The 19927-nt window shown below is 40.3% G+C and overlaps 2 protein-coding genes across 5 annotated transcripts in view; one reads left to right on the top strand and one right to left on the bottom strand.

Annotated features, from left to right (window-relative positions):
• The window catches only part of CENPP (centromere protein P), a 383707-nt gene that overhangs the window by 54766 nt on the left and 309014 nt on the right, over positions 1 to 19927 (top strand). The gene's annotated exons all lie outside the window — the stretch shown is intronic.
• Positions 137 to 19748, bottom strand: OGN (osteoglycin). The gene is made up of 7 exons (XM_073549584.1): positions 19678 to 19748; positions 18930 to 19164; positions 10589 to 10667; positions 9945 to 10103; positions 7806 to 8008; positions 5624 to 5719; positions 137 to 4700 (listed from the first exon to the last, which is right to left on the bottom strand). The coding sequence occupies exons 2-7, from the start codon at positions 19101 to 19103 to the stop codon at positions 4524 to 4526; spliced, it is 888 nt and encodes a 295-aa protein (XP_073405685.1). The 5' UTR covers positions 19104 to 19164; positions 19678 to 19748; the 3' UTR covers positions 137 to 4523.

Below are 19927 nucleotides of genomic sequence, written 5' to 3'. Positions count from 1 at the left end.
GTTGTCAAAGTATCTCAGCCTATGAGCCTCTATTTTTTTTTTCTAGCTTCTCTTTTACTCGAAGGGTCACATGGAGTGAATGTTTTGCGTAAACCATTTATAACACTGCAATAACTTTAATACTTGTACATTAACATCACTATGTAAATACATTTATTAAGTACTAACAGAGGCATAAATTGTTAAGACTTGGTTCAACCAAGATTATTTCCATCTTATATATTTTCTTGTTTTTAGCAATAATAACTCTCATAACCATGCAAAAGACGTGAAACTAATATATATAACAAACAAAACTGCATTTGTAGAGTTTCCAAGGATCGCTGCACGGTGACTAAATCGTGAGCTTTTGCTGCAGCGCACAACCTATAAATAGTGGTTGTCTTCAAAACTGAAGACCGTTCTTTCTCTTAGTGGTAATTTACTTAGTTTATTATCACATAAGCACAAACCATGCGAGCAGCCAGTAATCATATTATCATCATGATTTACCAGAGCACAGTAAGTAAATCCAGGGGAAGGTAATACTAGAGATCACATCTTTACTCCTGTTTTAGAGACGTTTCTCCCTACTAATCTAATCAGTTTACTAATGTGGTATTGCTTAAAGGGAATCTGTCACCAGGTTTTTGCTGTATAATCTGAGAGCATGATGTATGGGGACAGAGCCTGATTCCTGTGATTCGTCACTTACTGGGCTGCTTGTTGTCTTTTTGATAAAATCCCTTCTTTCTTTGCTGCAAATCTAGCAGTGCTCAGAATGCTGAACTCTGTATAACCCTGCCCACACCACTGATTGGCCACTTTCTGTATACACAGTAAATTGACAGAAAGCATCTAATCAGTGGTGGGGCTGGGGTTACACATAGCAGGAGGACTATATAGCATATGACCGCGGATGATCAGACCGATGGAAGTTCAGGTTCTGGTACCTGACATGAACTTTAGTCCAAAGTTCAGGTACCAGAACGTTACCTGAGCTTGAACCTAAACCCCATTTAAATGTATGGGGATCCAAATTTTGGAGCTGGAAAGTTTAATTCTATCTGTTTTCTATCCCGGAATTCCCCGGAACTCTGAGCATTAAAACAGACTTCCAGAGAAAGTCTGTGTTTGGCATTCAGCACCAGACACTAAACTTCGGGGTTCGTACTAGATAGTTAAAGTTCGGGTTCGCTAATCGATACACGTGACACCTAGTCCTGTGGTGATAAAACTTTGTGTGTTGTTGTTTAAATAAAATCAATCTAGTAAGTGACACAATGCTGCCATCAAGGTCTGGTCTCAGCCCCTACACCATGTTGCTAATAGATTATGTGATAAACAATTATCCTGCAGTAAATAAACATTGAATCGCTCTAGGTTTTCTGTTTGTCTGTTTGCATCCTGTGCATATAAAGGTGTGGCTTGTCTTTATTTTGACTGGACATTATATCTAAGTCGTTCCCCGTGGCTGTGTGTCCACTAGCCAGGTTTCAGTCCTTCTCAGTCCTTTTTCACACTCGCGTCATTTGACAAAATGTACATTTTTAATATTAGAGATTAGAACCATCCCAAATAGGGTCACCGTGATGTGGTGGGATAGCTTTTTGCATTTTTTTGGTGGTACGACTTTTTGCATTTTTTTTAATCAAAATTATGTTAACTGAGTACATTATTTGCATGCACTATTACTGTTTATATACTGCAGTATACTGGCATATTATGTTTTTATCTTGGGTTTTTGACTGTTTAGTGGCCAGTGTGAACATGCGCTTACATACTGCATGCACACCACCTTACATTCCAGTTCATCGCTCTAGGCTTTGTATTAGATTCCATACACAAACCTGCTGACAGATTGCCTTTAATGACCAGTGTGATATACAGTAAATCAATATATGGAATATACTGAAATTAATGTTTTTTACTGAAGAACTAGGAAGGAATTTTTTTCCCCAATGTGAAGCTTACTGTTTGCCACACAGGTTTTTTTTTTGTCTTCCTCTGGATCAACATGTTAGGGCAGGTTAGGATAGGATATGGGTTGAACTAGATGGACTTAAAGTCTTCCTTCAACCTTAATAACTATGTTACTATGTTACAAACCAAACACTATTGTTCCATAGACTGTCACTTGCGGTTCATTTTATTCCTAAAGAGTTTGGCTATTTTATTAAAAATATTTATTAAAAAGTCCGTAAACTGTGACTTTATGGAGCTTAAAAGGTCACCTTTGTCTAACTCTATACCTGACTGCAGTAGAATTATTATTTATTTATATAGCACCATTAATTCCATGGTGCTGTACATGAGAAGGGGGTATGTAATGTGACAGTCGTGTGAGATGCACAGGCACGCTCAGCACATACATTACTATCTGTGTATGTGCTGTAGTTTTTGTGTCTGTAGCAGGTCTGGCAGGGGCAGAAGAGTCACTTGAGTAGATCTTGTAAGTGTTGCTATATTTCAACAATATAGACAGACACCACTAGTCTTCAATGCTTACACGACATATACAGTACATAGGTAGCGGTCATCTTCAATTTAAAATTTGGAATCAGATGAGCAGTTTATGGACTGTTCAGCAAATCCTCCAACAAAGCTACAGACTTCATTCAAAATTAAAATTCCATCCATATCTAATTTGTCATAGATAAATGTATAACTACGACATATAGATTATGAAAGCGTTAAACTGGTGCCACCAAGGATTGGATACTTTACTTACCTGCAGTCCCTTTTCTTCCAAGAAATAGCGGTGGTCCCAGCTCACTAACACTTAATATTATAGTCTAGCATGTCTTTATACCACCTGATAAATGGGATTCTCACTGGAATGTAAATAACACTTATTGTATTAATAGAAACGGATGCAACTTTCTCGTATACCATCTCTCTCAAATCGTCACCATTTCTGTAACCCTCCTCCCAGTGCTGTCAGTGAATGGAAATCTTTTTGCCTACATCTAGAGACCCATAATGTCGTGATAATTCTCTGTTTACTTGGTGTCTTTATGAAATGTTTCTAGTATTAAATGACATCACTAGATGACCTAGGTTCCACCAGGTGGGTAATATAACGTAGCCTGCTACACTATTGTACCTGGGGGGTTTAAAAAAAAAAGAAAAGAAATTCAATATACGCTACTTGTCAGTAAAGAAGCAGATTAAAGTGGAAGACGACCATTATTCCTAAAACAGAAATATGATGTTACTGTAAACATGGGCTATATGTGTATCAGAGCTGGCTCAATCACGGGTCATGTTTATTCATGATCTCCGCTGGTAGTTGATGAATGGAAACCAGTACCAGAATGGGATTACAGCCTCTTTCCATTTACCAGCTAGTAGCGGAGATCTTTAAAAATGTGGAGGAATCTGAACACTGAGTATGCAAGAACGTTGCATAACATTTTGTACCTTAGTTAAGTTATAAAGCTCTCATTTTATTGGCGAGATCTCATTCTCAAGGTGTCATCTAATGTCCTAGGCTTATATTGTCTGCATATGTCTAATGTAATCTACCAAAAATGTGAGACCATCATGGGGCTCAAATTGTGGGTCAGACATAGTCCCTCTAAGGGCTCACACTCACTTGCCAGAGACTCGCATGTTTCTCGTGCAAGTCTCTCGCATGAAAACCTGGCACTGTCGCAGGCACTCGGACCGGAGCGTGTGGCTACATGTATTTCTAGGCATCAGCACGCTCCGTTCCAAGTGCCGGCGGCAGTGCCGGGTTTTCATGCGTGAGACTCACACGAGAATCGTGCAAGTCTCTCGCAAGTGAGTATGATCCCTAATAGTATAAAGCTAGAAAAATTGAAATGCACATTTTGGTCAGATGTTAGCGGCAAAGGCTTACGTAATGGAGACGTTCTGAGGTTAGTGGTTGCTTTTACAGGTATTAGGTAAAGTGGCTGGACACAAACAGTTAAAAAACATCATAGTCACTCATTTACTCCTAACTATGTCCCTGATGCTTCCCACTCATCTTCGGGTTACATTGGCTGCAGATGTCTTGCCTGTGTTCCTATGTTGAATCTTTAAGCCAATACCCGTCCTCTACGGTTTCGGGCCGTATACTGCAGAGGCCATGGATAGGCTGCAAACAATATGGCGGGAATATTCACTGTGGCACGTACAACTAGTGTAAACAGAGGTTGAACGTGAAGCATTGGGGACACAGCCCTGGAATGGCCAATAGTTAATGGGGTGAGAGGACATTATTTCATTCTTTTACGTGTGTTGCCGCCTGTAGTGCAGCTTTTTCATTTTCTTTGACCTCCTCTTTATAAAGAAGTTTTTATTTTCTAGGTTGATGCTCAAAGCTTGAGTGATTGCTCCCCATATAAGAATTGAATTAAAGCTGTAAGTGGCCGTGGCACAGAGGTAGCTGTGCACTGTGATGCTATCACCTCTATACTATCTAATCTATTGTATTTTCCAAAATGCTTGTGGCGTAATATTCCTAAACTTGTGACCTAATTGTTTCTGTTGATTGCTGATCGAGGCATTGAGCCACAACGTGCTTGACTACAGACTCATTTTTTAAAATATGATCCATGGGGTAAAACTCTCAGGCAGGTGAAGCTGTTTGGATATTTTCCAAGGATCACTGGGTTCCCTTCCATTCTGATCTCATCCAGTCTGGGTCGTAGGTAACGGGTGTCATTTGCTTTGCAAAATGTGTCATCTGTGATGGAATCTATATTGTTGAACTGAAGTAAAAAATAAAAGTGAGTGGATTAATACAATAGAATACACACAGTAGATTAATTCATGTAATCATTACATAGAAAACATGGATTTAAACATTAATAGGATTCACCAAATTCTAAAGTGATGGCATTTCCCATGTGTGACCTCTGAGACTTCTACTAATGCATATATATATGGCGGATGTCGGGAAGGGGTTTATACATAAAAATAGTTATTACATACAGCAGATATATATGTGTGTGTGTGTATATATAATTTATTTATATATTAGTGTCCAAAAACACTCTTAACCTGCAGATATGGGGTTAGTTTGCAGGTTAATAGTGTTCTGAGAGCCCTGCTGCCTGGAGGAAATTAACTTTATTCCACCTGGCAGCCTCCCTCTTTCATTCACAGGGGTGGTGCCATCACAGTTTGTCACCTCTCAGTGCACAGAGAGCAGCGGCTGTAACCGCCCCTTACATTAGCTAATAGATGGCTCTAATGTGGCCTCACAGTGTCCGAACACTACCATATCTGCAGGTTGATAGGGTTATTTTATATGACCGCTTCCCATTAATACATAGAAACCTGCTCTGATAATGTGCATTCTCAGCAATCGGACACTCACTAATTTGCATTTATCAACTATCCAGTGGATAGAAATACTTTTGGATAAAAAAAACCCTGTTACAAAAGTTGAAATTTCTGCTTGTAATTTCATGTGGAAAGGAAAACAAATTTTTGCTTGTCGCCATTTTTCAAGACCCGTAGCGTTTTCATTTTTCAGGACATGGGGCAAAGGCATTACATAAATGTTGGCAGATCCAACAACTTGATGTGTATGGGGGCAAGAGTTAACGAGGATCCTTCCTTCAGGGGTGAGCTGTTGCTTGGTCGCTGTATACCAATTCTGAAGATTGTAGAAAAAAATGACATGTACCTGTAGATGAATGACACGCAGGCTCTCTGGTAGGTTTGCTGGAACACTGTCTAGTTGATTGTTCGCCAGGTAGAGGTATGCTAAGTTGGTCAGTTTCTATAATACAAAAAAAGCATTTTTAATTTAAAAAATGTTCCTCAGCCTGATAAAAGATTATGTTTATATAGATAGTGAAAAAATGTAAGTTAAAAGGGCTTTTCAGTTTCAAATATCCCCTATCTCAAAAACCAACTGTGCTTTCTCAGTCGCTTCATTGGGGGACATGGTCACCATCATTTAATAATTTAATGTACTGCCACCAAGAGGTTGACACTAAGATTACATTGTAGAAAAAAGCTGACTCCTCCCCACCAGGTTACAACCGGGCAGCCAACACCCAGTTATTCAGTCTACCATAGCTTAGGGTCATTCGGAGGCAGACACAGGTGTGGTTTCTTAAGCCAGTAGAAATCATTTGTTCATAGTATTTCATGTGTTTGTGGTATTTTCAGACCATTGACCAGATTCAGTGAAATTGAATCTCCCTAGCCCTAGATTCAGGTCACCTCATATTCTCTAGACAGTGTGACCATCTTGTAAAGGGGCTTCTTTTTAAGGGGCAATTCCCCATATTCTCTGCTTTTGGGGATGTGTCATTCCTGGGTAGGACCAATGTTGGACGCATTGAGTGGCTATTGTAGCTTCCTTTTCAGGTGGCTAGTTCAGTACTTTGGCTCACCCCTTATGCTAGCTCGGTCCTCAAGGCAGTCGGCATCTTAATCTGGTCTTGGCTCTCCTTTAGTCCTCTTCTGTCATGCGCATTTCGCTTCCTCATTTCACCATAGTGTGATTCTCCACCTTTCACCTTAATTGAGTGTTTGCTGGACTCTTTCCTTTAGGTACTTCACCTCTCATCTCCTTGATAGGTTCATGCACAGTCTGATGTCGTCAGAGTTGTGCAGCTTTACCTTTCACAGCTCCTTTTTGGAGGTTCGGTTGGTTGCCTTATGGGTCATCCCAGTATGCTCTGATAGAGGTCAGACCGCCTCTAGGGATACCATTGTTCTCTGGTTTTGATCTGCCAATGCAGAAGCTTGTGCTAAGCTAGGAACGCACCTGCCTGGGCAAGGCTCTCTTCCCCCACGAGGTAGAAGCCTTCTAGGGCCTTGCGCCTCTAGGCAACTGATCTTCTATTCCATAGGGCCTCCACTTAGTCTTTGTTCACATCCTTGTGGAGCTTTTAACTTTCCATCTAGGCATGCAAGTCTTAGTAAAAGGGTTCTACAAGCCACAATTGCCTGGTTAGTAACCTGAGGGACTGCTGTTTTTCCTTGTGCAGTACTGATATTTGTTTCCACACCCTATGGACAGCTTTAGGACATCCCATGGTTCCTGTGTCCCACAGTGAAGTGACTGATAAGATTTTTGGCACTCACCATAAAATATTCTTTGGGGAACAAGAAACCCTCCCTTTATTGGGAGAGGGAGGATTTGGTTTTGCTCCTATTACTGCTTTTGTACTAACTGAATAACTCGATGCCGGCTGCCAGGTGAAGAGGAATCAGCTTTTTTTTCTAAGATTTATTCTTAGTGTTAACCTCCAGGTGGTAGCATATTGACCTATAGTTACTGTGTCCCCCAATGAAGGTTACAAGAAAGAGCTTTTATTGTGAGTACCAAAACGCTTTATTTACTCGTCCTCCCCAGATCCATTGCTGAGTCTCCACCACTGTTCCCAGAGTTTCTGTTGTGTAACACTGATGTCCCTTTGACAGCACTGCAGCCAATAATTGAGCTCACTGATCGGCTGTAGCAGTCAATGTTGATGTGACGTCAGTGCTGCAGATAATAGTAGACCACAGGCGATCCAGAGAAGACTTTTTAAACCAAAATGTATTTTTATTTTTTCTTGACTGGCTCATTTCAACAGCTGAGCCAATGCTCTTAACTGCCTCTTCATCAGCAATGACTGAGGGGGCTGGCTTAGGTATTGAAATGAGCCAGTCAGTCAGGCCTCTTATACATGATAGGCATGTTTTAGACTGAATACTAAGCTTTTTCATTGAATAAAACCAAACTTTACTATTCAATAACTGGTCCTCTTTATCCCAGATAAAAACGTGTGACGGATAGACTTATTTACCCTCTAGAATCCCATATATCCTATATTATGGGCATTATAATGTTTTTCCATTGCTATTACCTTGAATGCATTGGCTTTGATGGCTTTGCTTTTGATCATATTCTCGTTGACATTAAATGAGGTCAGTTTTGCAGGTAAAGCTGGAATCCTAGTCAGTTTGTTTTCCGCAAGAGAAAGCAGCTCAAGGTTAACTAGCTTCTCGAAAGCTTTCTCTTCAATCTCCTCTATACGATTCCCGGTTAGATCAATCCTCTTTAAGGTGGCTGAGAAAGAAGAGGAGGAAAATAAGACTCCGTCATATACTTGTCTCGTGCAATAACCATCCACGAGGATGTTGATTTACGGTATTATACGTAAAGATTCTACAATATTCTATGAATCCTTTTTTTTTAACCAAAAAAAAAGTTTTATTTAACACAGAAACAAATCTTACAGACTAATACAGAAAATATAGCGTATAATAAAACTTCACATATCCAGGATTTCAAAACCCCCTTCCCCTTACCGATCTGATTTTGCATAAGACTATCATCCCTCCTTGATATACGAATAACAAAAGTATCATGAAGTGCACAACCCATAACCACCTTCTATCCAGCATATATGGCTGCTATTAAAGAACAAGTGTATTATATATTAATCTAACCCCTTACTGTTTCCCAAATTTAACTGTGCCCCCCCCCTTTTTATACATACCTTTTCCATAATAATAGTACTTTTTAGACCTCCCACCACTACCTCTTCTATTTAACCCCTTGATGACCGAGACAAATTTTTTAAATTCTGACCAGTGTCTTACTTTATGTGTTAATAACAGTGGAACACTTCAACATATCCCAGTGATTTTTAGATTGTTTTTTTTTTTCATGATACATTGTACTTTATGGTAATGGTAAATTTAGGTCGATATATGTTTTACGTTTACTTATAAAAAAAAAATCAGAAATTTTACAAAAATGTCAAAAAATTAGCAATTTTCAAACTTTGATTGATTATCTCTTTAATCCAGGCAGTCATACCACACAAAAACATTAATAAATAACATTTCCCTCTGGTTTACACCAGCGCCATTTGTAAAATGTTCTTTTATTTTGTTTGCATTTTAGAAGGGTTAACAATGTAGCAGTAATTTTTCATTTTTTCAAGGAAATTTACAAAACCTATTTTTTTTTTAGAGACCTATTCAGTTTTAAAGTTAGTTTGGGGGCCTATATATTGGAAACCCCCAAAAGTGATACCATTTTAAAAACAGCACCCCTTAACGAATTCTAAAGTGCTGTCAGGTAGTTTATTAACCCTTCAGGTGCTTTTCAGGTGGCATAACAGGAATGAAGAAATTTATTTTTACCACCTAAATGTCGTCAACTTCCGAACTGGTCATTGTAGTCTGCAGACTCTAAAGCTGCTATTTGGCCATGAATTGCCATCGCAAACATCAGGACCACACGATCAAGATCCCAGGGTACTGATGGGGATAAAGAAGGAGAAGCCACACTCTGTTAACCATCTAGATGCTGTGGTCACTATTGACAGCAGCATTAAAGGGGCTAAACGGCTATAATCAGTACCACCACTTATTGTGACTGATGCAGCACGTCGTCAGCTATAGTGTACAGCCAACAGCTGCTGGATTGTCACCCATGGGGAGACACCCTAATGCCAATTCTAACTGGTATTCTAGGAGTTCTATAGGCTCTGTGTATAAGAAATAATTCAGATCTTCTCTGGGTCGTATTTATAGATACTTTTCCTAGTGACTCCAAGAGATCCTGCTCCTCCTGAGTATTCTATCAATCATTAGATGTACTGTGATCACAGTAAAGCCAATACCATTGCATGATTAACCAAAAGTGATCCTATGTTTTTGTGTAGAGGGCTGCTTTAATTACTGAATGTATTATCTGATATTATATGGTTTATTTGGTGCTGACTGTGTATTTTCTGTCGAAAGTCTATGGAAAAAAAAAAGAAATGTGCTGTTCGTGTGACCTAGACTGACAAAACGACATCCACAGATGATGACAAAAGTCAGTCTTCAGTTTTTTGGCAGACGGTAAATTCAGATCTGCAGTATGTCAATGACACATGTTGCTATAATTAAAGATGAAAAATCTTCAGCAAAATCAGTGGATGGAGAGAAGCCGATACCCAAGGGGCTCCCACTGAAGCACAGGGAGAACTGAGCTGCTGTAAACTTACGGAAGTCGGAGAAGTCTTTCGCTGTGATTTTCTTTATTTGGTTGAATCGAGCATATAGATATGCAGTCTCTTTAGGCAAGGGGGGCACTTCTTCTATATCTGTTTCTTCACAGTAAACTGATCCGCTAAGACATACACATGCCAGACAAGTAGGCAAATCTGAAATGACAAAAAGGGAGAAAAAACACACTGGCGCTAACTAAAGTGCTGATAAAGTGAAGCTGCTGGTAGTAAGACGGACTCTGTGTGCTAGCCTGTCAGGAGATAGATCTATATACTGTCAGATGTATAAAACAACTGTGACTCTAAGCTGGTGTGCCGCAATAATACCCATGTATAGAGTACAGTATAGCAATAGTAGGTATGATTAAGCCCAGTAGCTAATGGGTATCTTCACCAACACTGCAGGATCATTTGTACCCTCAATGACATACAGTGACTATGGTAATGAAGTCAGAGGATCAATAGTCCAAAAGGGTCCCCTGATCCGGCACTGGGGGACTATCTGAATTCAGTGTCACTAGGTATATATAGCCCAGTGATGTATTAGAAAGAATACCCTTTTCTATATAGCTTGTGGTACTATGTTCTATCACATAGATATTCTTACTGGCCTTGGATGAGTTGCAAAATTAATTTGTTACCTTTAGCGTCCGTAGTGTCTGTAACGTTTTGATCGGAGTCCCTTCTGGCCCTTCTCTTTGAAACAGTAAGTCCATTTGGCTGTTTAAACAATTCAACATATATACAAGTATTAGAGATTAGCAATCAAATTCCAGGATTATCACATTCTCGTGTTGTAGATGTCTGTTTCTAGAGATAATAATTACTTGTCATTGCTGGCTTGTAATCATCAGGAACAGATAGGATTTTAATGTTTCCTTTTAAGAGCCATTTAGTCAATCTGATAAATTCCTTTGACATAAAAAGAGTATCTCCGATTTGGTGACTCTATCACTTGCAAGTGATTAGCATCCGAATGTCAGATGACTGGTATTTCCTACTATTAATGGCTCTTTCTGCATAAAGAGGGTTATTTCATTGCTTGTGCTTGTAACAAAGTAACTTGGCAATTTACATTTTCGTAAAAATCTTCAAGAAGGGAGGGATTTTTAATTCTGTTGCTTACTGCTCAATTGCCTAGGTTATCGGTCACCCCTGCAGTGTATCGGAAGTGGCCGGTGTCCTAGAGAAGGCGTGCCTTGCTTACAAGCCCTTTCCAATAGATCTTGTCTTCGTCGCTCTGAAGCTGGCTGGCTCACTAGATTCAGTGCCCATACGCTTCTCTTCTGCTACCAAGGTGAAGCTGCCTTTACTAACAGCATGGCCGAATTCAGAGTTCAGACCGGTGCAACAAGCACACCACTGGCCAGTTATGAGGAGCTCATCTTCTCTTGGCAAGCAGGGAGGCAGGGGAGCGCTCTTTAAGACAGGATATGGAAAATTCCCTTTAATGATGGTAATTAGTAGGTGATGACATACCCTAGAAATGTGCAGTTACCGATTTTTATGTGAAAACCCCATTTAAAAAAAAAAAAAATTTCTGTAAGTAGAAAGCTAAGAGACCCAGGGAGCATGTACTTTTGCACAATATACCTTTGAATACCAGAAGAATGAAAGACAAAAAACTGGTTTCTCAATTTAATAATATATTATGTCCAACTATATGATAGGAGGCTTTAAAAGGATCCTGTCACTAGATTCGAGCTGCCAAACCCTACTATATGTAGTCCAGTTGAGTGTTATTGGTGCCTTGAACTAAACATCTAGCTCAGCTCCCCCAAAAACATGAAGTGGTATTTTACTCTTGGAAGTTAAAGGGTATTTCTCATTTTCTGTTTATGTCTCAGAAGGATCAACTGCAAAACGTACACGGTGCATCCGTTCACCCTTCTCCTGTAGTCTGTAAGCACTTTGCCACTTTATACTGCATGTTTGCTCTTTATAATTGCTGGGACCTGATCTTGGGTCTAGAGAGACCTCAGATTCATGCACTTTAACAGAATTTAAATGTCATGCATTTCAGTGATATTGATGTTACGTGTCTTTGTGATCCTGGGTAGAAATCCTGTACCATTGGAGAGACAGTCTTTTACCTATATTTTATGTCTTTTTATGTAATTAAAAAAGTGCATTGATTTCTAATTTCTATTTAACTTGGGCGAGTGCTTTTGTCTTGGTGGTATATTCAAATTATAGGCAAAAGATAGCAAGGTGGGCACCACTCAAAGAATATGCCGAGATCAACCTAATGCATATGTAAAGGATATCTCTCAAAGGTAATAGAAAATGTATTGATACAAAAAACACAAATGAAATAAAAAAAAGCACTTAAAAAGCCCAAAGGCCATGTCGGAATGACTAAACAACGCAAAATAGAGTTGCGATACACTATAGCTAACATGTGACACACTAGGATCTCAATACACATAGGTACACTGAAACGATAGTCTCTGTATTCTTAAATATAACAAGAGATCCCATTACACTACATACAACCTGAAGGTATACAATATCGGTATACATCAAGGAATAAAGAAGAAAACATAAATAATAACAAACATAATAAGCGCAGATTAAAATGATATCATGCATAGTATATATAAGTAAAGTGCACATGTGAGATAGCAATGTTATGCAGTTTAATACAGTTCTGAACCTGCCCGATGCCCGCACATTGAGCCCCGCTCAAAGCGTTTGGGTTCCAGTCATAGATGCGGCAACTGTGCACAGTCGCTGCTCTGCGCATATAGAGCGGTGAGCACTAACGGCCGACTCAGCAGTAGAGCTGGCTGTCATTCATTGCCGATGGATGTGGTTATTTCCTCAAGGCAGTGGGTCTCTTAAGTGGAGGTGCCAAGTAGGTTCAGAAATTATCAACCTGAAGATTAACCCCTATCTGCAAGTTAATAGAATTGTTTTAATTGACAGGTTCCCTTTAAAGGCGGCTAGTGACACGTTTGACAGGGGGGGGGGGGCAAGGATTTTTACATATATTAGTGACTACCTTTAGTTGATAAAATTCCAAAGTTTATCTGCAATCTTCATTCCTCCAGTCATTTTTAGACCCCTCTTGAATCCTAAATGTCCCCCTGATACAATTTTCAGATTTTTCTTCTTGTGGGAGGGTTCCTCCAAGTAATACTACCAGTTACTGGTGTTGAACATGGTGACCTGGCTCACAATACCCCACTAAAGGTGTTTAATGGGGTTTTGAGCAGGCCTGTGTGCAGTTGGTCAAGGTCTTCCATACCAAACTCACCCAACCTTGTCTTTATGGACTTGGCTTAGTGCACAGTCATGAGGAACAAACAATGGCTTAACCCAAACTGTTGTTGCAAAGTTGTAACCTGCAATTGTCTTAAAAACTTTGCTGAAGAATTAAGACTAGCCTTCACTAGAACTACTTGGACCTAGGCTAAAAAAAATGCAGTCAGGAGGGTAACATTGTTGTCGCACTTGCCAATCTCAGACTTCTCCAACAGATTGTTAGATAAATTATTGTCACACCACAGAACATGTTTACACTGCTCTAAAGTCCAGTCATGGCTGCTTTACACTACTCCTTTCAATGCTTGGTATTGTGCTACTCCTTTCAATGCTTGGTATTGTGCTTAGTGATGTAAGGCTGTATACAACTGCTCCACCATGGAAACCCATTTCATGAACTCTTTAGAATGAGCCATTGTTCCAGAACTGTTTGTAAAGATATACTGCGTGGGGAGGGGCTGGATTTTATACACCTGTGGCAATAAGACTGAATGCAAAACTCAAATTCAATGATTAAGCGGTCCTAGAGGTGTGGCTTGTCTATATAGAGTATATTTCAGATTTTGAAAATAAAGGAGACAAACCGGAATATGTATCACTTATTTTTCACTGTGATACATTTTTACATGTCCTTTTGTAGGGTTTAGCATTTGCCAAAGTGCCATCGGTTATCCATGGGTTATGTCTGGAATTGCAACTATGCCTGTTGTCAGTTCATTTTCCCCTTCACCATTGAGGTCTGATGAACTCCCTCTTCTGGTGAAGGAAGGTAGTGAGGCTGATTACCAAGCACCTGAGCTGGATGATGATGACTGGGTGACGGGAATTGCTGACTGGATATAAGGCAGCCGACGCCCTTCTGCCTGGCTGGTGATTTCTCTGAGGGATTCTAGGAGACCAGTCTGATTCCTGCTCCTCAAAAGCTAAGTTTTCTGCTCTGCTTTTTGCATTTGTGTTTTGGTTTTGTTTTGCATTGTTTTTCTGGATTTCTGCCATTCCCTGCTGGGGTGAGCTGAATTCCTTTTTGCCTTTTTGCTCTGTCTTCAGAAAATACCTGAGTACTGATATAGTCTTTTTGAAGCCTAGCGTCTTCAGGGCTTTTTTTCCCTGTCAGTCTGTTGGCTCATGTTTTGATAGGGTTTTTGTGCGGATTGCAGACAGCAGCTTTTCTATCCTGTCCTATTTAGTTAGCTTGGGCCCCATCATTTGCTCAGCCTATCTTTCTATCTGTGTTAGTGTTTTTTCATCTTGCTTCACCGTCATTATATGTTGGGGGCTGCCTATTGCTTTGGGGTCTGCTCTGGGGAAGTTTAGATTTCCCTTTCTGTCTTTAGGCTATTTAGCTCTCCGGCTGTGATCGAGGGGTCTAGGGCACCGTAGGAACCCCCCACGGCTACTGCTAGTTGTTGTTGATAGGTTCAGGGGTCTGCAATCCGATAGCTGCCAACTTCTCTGGTTTTCTGGCCTTAGCTAGTTTTCTGTTTTTGCCTCCTACGGTGACTCATTCATAACATATGCACCACTCAAATTAAAGAGACACAGTTCATGGGTGAAAGGGGACTGTTAGTATAAAAAAATGTTCTCTGTGAACTGTTTAGATAATATTACTATATCCTTAAAGGAGTATTCCAACCTAAACAAATTATCGCCCATCCACTGGAAATGTGATAACTGTTAGATCAGTGTAGATCACACTGATCATCAGAACAACAACAGCAGCACTGTTGCCTTTCCGCTGCATTCAAGTATATGTTACCGACGAAGATAGCAGGGCGTAGTGCTTGACTATCATCAGGTATTTTCAATGTCACAGACTTGAATGCAGAAGCACGCCCCCCTTTCTGGTGAATGATGGTGGGTCCCATCAGTGAGACACATCAATCTAATAGTTATCAGCTATTCACTGGATAGTAACATTCATGTTCTTGAACCTGGTCTCTTTTATTTGAATAGGACTCAGATGCAGTACCAAACGCAATCCCTGAACAAGAATATGATAGTTTCTGGAAGATAAAGGAGTTCCATTGTCTGGTCTAAGAAAACTGTTCCCAAGTATATACTTTTCACAAGTTGAGGATCAAGAAAAGCACTTCTGAGCAACCGCGCTGCTATAGTGACACGAATTCTTCAGAAATCCATATAAATATTTCAAGTTCTTTAATAAATGTACTACAAAAACTGCACGTTTCGAGGAGACAAACCGCACCTCTTCTTCAGGTTACAGTACTGTATTGTAACCTGAAGAAGAGGTACGGTTTGTCTCCTCGAAACGCGTAGCTTTTGTAGTACATTTATTAAAGAACTTGAAATATTTATATGGATTTCTGAAGAATTTGTGTCACTATAGCAGCGCGGTTGCTCAGAAGTGTTTTTCTTGATCCTCAACTTGTGATTCTTAGTGGACGTTTCCACCTGCACAAGCTCTGCAGCAGCTATACAACTGCAAAAAATGTTGTGAGTGGTTGTGTCTGAACACAACCCATAAAGGGTGAGTACTTCATAGTATTTTATTCATTTTCATTGATTTATACCAGGTGAAGCCCTATGTCTGCGCCCCATCCCTTGTTTTTCCTAAGTATATATTTTTGGAACCTACTGTGTCCCAAAACACTATTAACCTACTGATTTACGGTTAGTCTGCAGGTTAATAGCGTTCTGAGAGCCCCGCTGATGGTAGAAAATTAACTTTATTCCTCCTCTCAGACTTCAGACTCGGGCTTTCAGTCATAATAGTGCGGCCATCGTGGCTTCGGTCACCACTCAGTGCATAGTGAGTGGCGGCTGTAACCTCTCCCAAACATTGACTGACAACTGACTCTGATTCACTGCTGAGACGGCTGTCAGTCAGTGCTGGGGTGTGGTTACAGCCGGCACTCACAATGCACTGAACGGTGGTGACACTAGCCGCACCTGCCACATCTCTATCGCTGAAAGCGCAAGGCTGCAGGGAGGAATAAAGTTAAGTAGTCAGTGCGCGCCCACTGCCTAAACAGTCACTGACAGAGGGACCCGACGGGCTGACAGCGGCGAGCAGTATTGGAACCAGGACAGGTGAATAACTCCGGTGCTGGGTCCTGAGCCAGCAGCGACACCTGTCCCCATAGCGCTCCGGTGTCTCCGCCTGCTCAGCACACCGGCACCTGTCCCCCAGGGACAAGAGGTGAGCATGTCTTTTTTTTTTTTTTTTTTTTATACCTGCAGTAGCGGCAGATGCAATATATGGGGGCATAATCTATGGGGCAGCATATGGGGGCATGTTCAATGGAGCATCTTATGGGGACATGTTCAATGGAGCATCTTATGGGGGCATATTCAATGAAGCATCTTATGGGGCAGCATATGGGGGTGTATTCAATAGAGCATCTTATGGAGGCAGCATATGGGGGCATAATCAACGGAGCATCTTATGGGTGCATCTTATGGGGGATATTCAATAGAGCATCTTATGGGGGCATGTTCAATGGAGCATCTTATGGGGGCATAGTCAATGGAGCATCTTATGGGGGCAGCATATGGGGGCATATTCAATGGAGCATCTTATGGGGGCATATTCTATGGAGCATCTTATGGGGCAGCATATGGGGCATAATCTATGGAGCATCTTGTGGGACCTATTGCATGGAGCATCTTATGGGGCCTATTGTATGGAGCATCTTATGGGGCAGCATATGGGGCATAATCTATGGAACATCTTATGGGTCCATAACCTTTATGGAGCAGCATATGGGGCATATAATTCTATGGAGCATCTTATGGGGCCATTATTGACCTTTGTGCAGCATTATGTGGCGTATTTTCTATGGAGCATCTTATGGGGCCATCATGAACTGTATGGAGCATTATATGGGGCTCCTGATTCAATATGGCTATTCAAAAATATTTAACCTACTGATGTCTCAATTAATTTTACTTTTATTGGTATCTATTTTTATTTTTGAAATTTACCAGTAGCTGCTGCATTTTCCACCCTAGGCTTATATGCGTCAATGAGTTTTCCCAGTTTTTTGAGGCAAAATTAAGAGGGTCAGCTTATACACGGGTTGGCTTATACACGGTATATACGGTATATTGTCTTGGTCTAACCTGAGAATGGCAGTTAGTATTAGTACAGTTTAATTAAATTAGTGATACGTGAAAGTAAATATTGGCTAATATTAGGTGTGAAATTCAATGCCTGACCAACTGTAAGGCTGACCAAAGTGTAAAAGTAAACAGTGTCCTACAAACAAAGCTCTGCCAATGTCTTAGGTAAACTATTCCTGACCAATTCACTTTCTTTCATTGTTACATTTGTATTTTTGTATTTTTTCATGAGCTCCTGAACTTTTTTGTTCAGAATAGTCACTATTCAGACCTAAAAATCCTTTTCCACTAAATAATTTCATCAAATTGCCCGTTTTCCAAAAATGGATGGTTTCACATGTGTCTTGCAATGGTGACCTGTATTCATGCTTCTGTGGTGGAAGCAAAGCAGAACTTTGGGATCCTGAAAAACGCAGCAAAGCCTGCTTTTTGTATGCAGCTTCTTTACTGCTAAGAGGGCAGGTTTTTCCTGCAGAAAAAGAATGTGGCAAAAATGCAACATGTGAACATAGGCTTAAAGTTGTTCCTGTTTCAAAAATCTTTTGTTTGTAGACTCAATTACCTTTAATCCCTTCACTCCATAGCAAGTTTTTGTTTATGATACTTTGTTTCTTCTTGCCCTCTTTCCAATACCCATAAGTTTTTTATTTTTTCATCTACATAGCACATCAGGGGCTTGTTTGTTTGTTTTTGCAGGATAAGTTGTACTTTCTGTATGACCTCATTCACTTTATCAAACAATGTATTGAAAAATGAGAAAAAAAATACAGTTGGAGTGAAATAGTGAAAAACATGCTATTCCACTTTTGCCTTTTGAGATTTGTTTTTACAGTGTTCAGATGACTCCAAAGTGCCATTGTTTGACCTCTTTTACTATGAGGTAAATACTAAAGTCTTATATGAAGCCCAGCTATAGACTCTGCTTCATAGGAGTATGCAAATGTCAGTGACAGGGGGCTTTCACTAGGCTCATCTGCTTTTGAAAAGTCATGGGGGGTTGGGTGCATTAGGCACACCACTTAGATGCTGCTGTCAGAGATTGACAGCAGTTGCTAGAGATTGACAACACCCATTGACAACACCCAGAGATTGTTGTGAGATTGACAACCCCCACATTTGATCTAGGGGTAATCTTCTCATAAAGTAATGGCATATCACAAGAATGCGCCATCAAATTAAGGTAAATGGGGGTCTGAGCTCTTGGACCTTCATCAATACCAAGATTAAAGGGCTGCAGCTCTGAATCAATTTTAACAGTTTTACAATGCTCTACTGCGCCTTTGTAAGACCCATGCACTGGACACTGCCTCATTTACATGAGCAAGAAGTGCTCTTTTAAAGAACTTATCTTTTCGTTAAACTGCTTTGAATACTAATAATATTCTCATAGAAGAATTGTGTTTTCAGGCCTCCCCCCCATGGTTGCCTCAACTTATACCCAACTGGGCCATGGGTTTTACTCCTGTGTAGTAGACCTGAGCTTGTTTATATTTGTCTTACTTACTACTAGCTAGATGTTCACATAAAGTAGTAAACTGCATCAAGTTAGTTATGTTATATAAACATTATAAAATATTGACACAGGCTGCATTGCTACAAATGACTGTAAAAAAACGAAGCATGAATAGATACCTCTTCAGCCGCTGTTTCCTTCTTGCGTTGTTCAAAGTGTTGCTTGAAGAGCATTCCCTCAAATATTTCATCAGCATCATAGTCATAAAGTGCTTCTTGCTGCAGAGGAGGTGCCGACTGTACGAAGGGTAGCAGCAAAATCACAGAGCACCACATATGCACCGTCTGCCTCATGGCCGTCCTTGAAGCTGTACTCGGAGGATGCAGCTCTACTTTACTCTCGAAAAAAGTTTTCCTGGGGAAAAACCTTTCTCAGTGCCTGGGAGAGAGCAGCATGTCATAACAATAGTGAGAGTCTGCATGACTTGTTGGCAGGGACTGAGAAGGCTCGGTCCATTCAGGGGATTAGACTTAACCCTTTAGGAGGATTGCGAAATTCATGTGAGGCTCTAAAGCCATTCAAGGAATCCTAAAAATTGCCCTCGTACTAAGCCCCCTTTTACTGCCTTGACATGTGTTACTCATTGGTAAAATTACAGTTAAATTAAAACTGATGTTAGTGTTGGCTAATAACGGTATTACAGTAACACGTCTTAGCTCAGGTTTAACCTACTCATCGTATAATATAGAGTTGGTCAAATTCTATAGAAAAATCTCTGTCATAGCTGCTCTATATCACTGATATAGTAAAACCAATGTATTCATAAACGCATATTACATTTCATCGCAGTTCTATTAATTTTAAATGCATTTTGTATTTCTATTTATTTTTATGCATCAAATCTCCAAGGTTTATCGAGTATCCTACCTTCTGTTCCCTGATTGCTCAATGCCTCTGCCCTTCTGTCTTCATTAAGTTCATTAGATGAGCTGTACAGCCCAGATGTGAATAATCTTCCTTGGATGCATAGGAACACATTGCTGTATATGGATGACATGGGCCATGGAATGAAGGAGGCAGTTCCAGAATTTTTAGCCTTAAGGGTATAGATTTACTTCCGAAAGCAGGGGGGGCAAGGCAGCTGACAGTTCACACAGGCCCTAAGGGTTTAGTTTTA

This window comes from Dendrobates tinctorius, unplaced genomic scaffold (genome assembly GCF_039654945.1).
Source record: "Dendrobates tinctorius isolate UK_male_01 unplaced genomic scaffold, ASM3965494v1 ptg000159l, whole genome shotgun sequence".
Lineage (NCBI taxonomy): Eukaryota > Metazoa > Chordata > Amphibia > Anura > Dendrobatidae > Dendrobates > Dendrobates tinctorius.
This window is presented reverse-complemented; position numbering and strand designations above follow the sequence as displayed.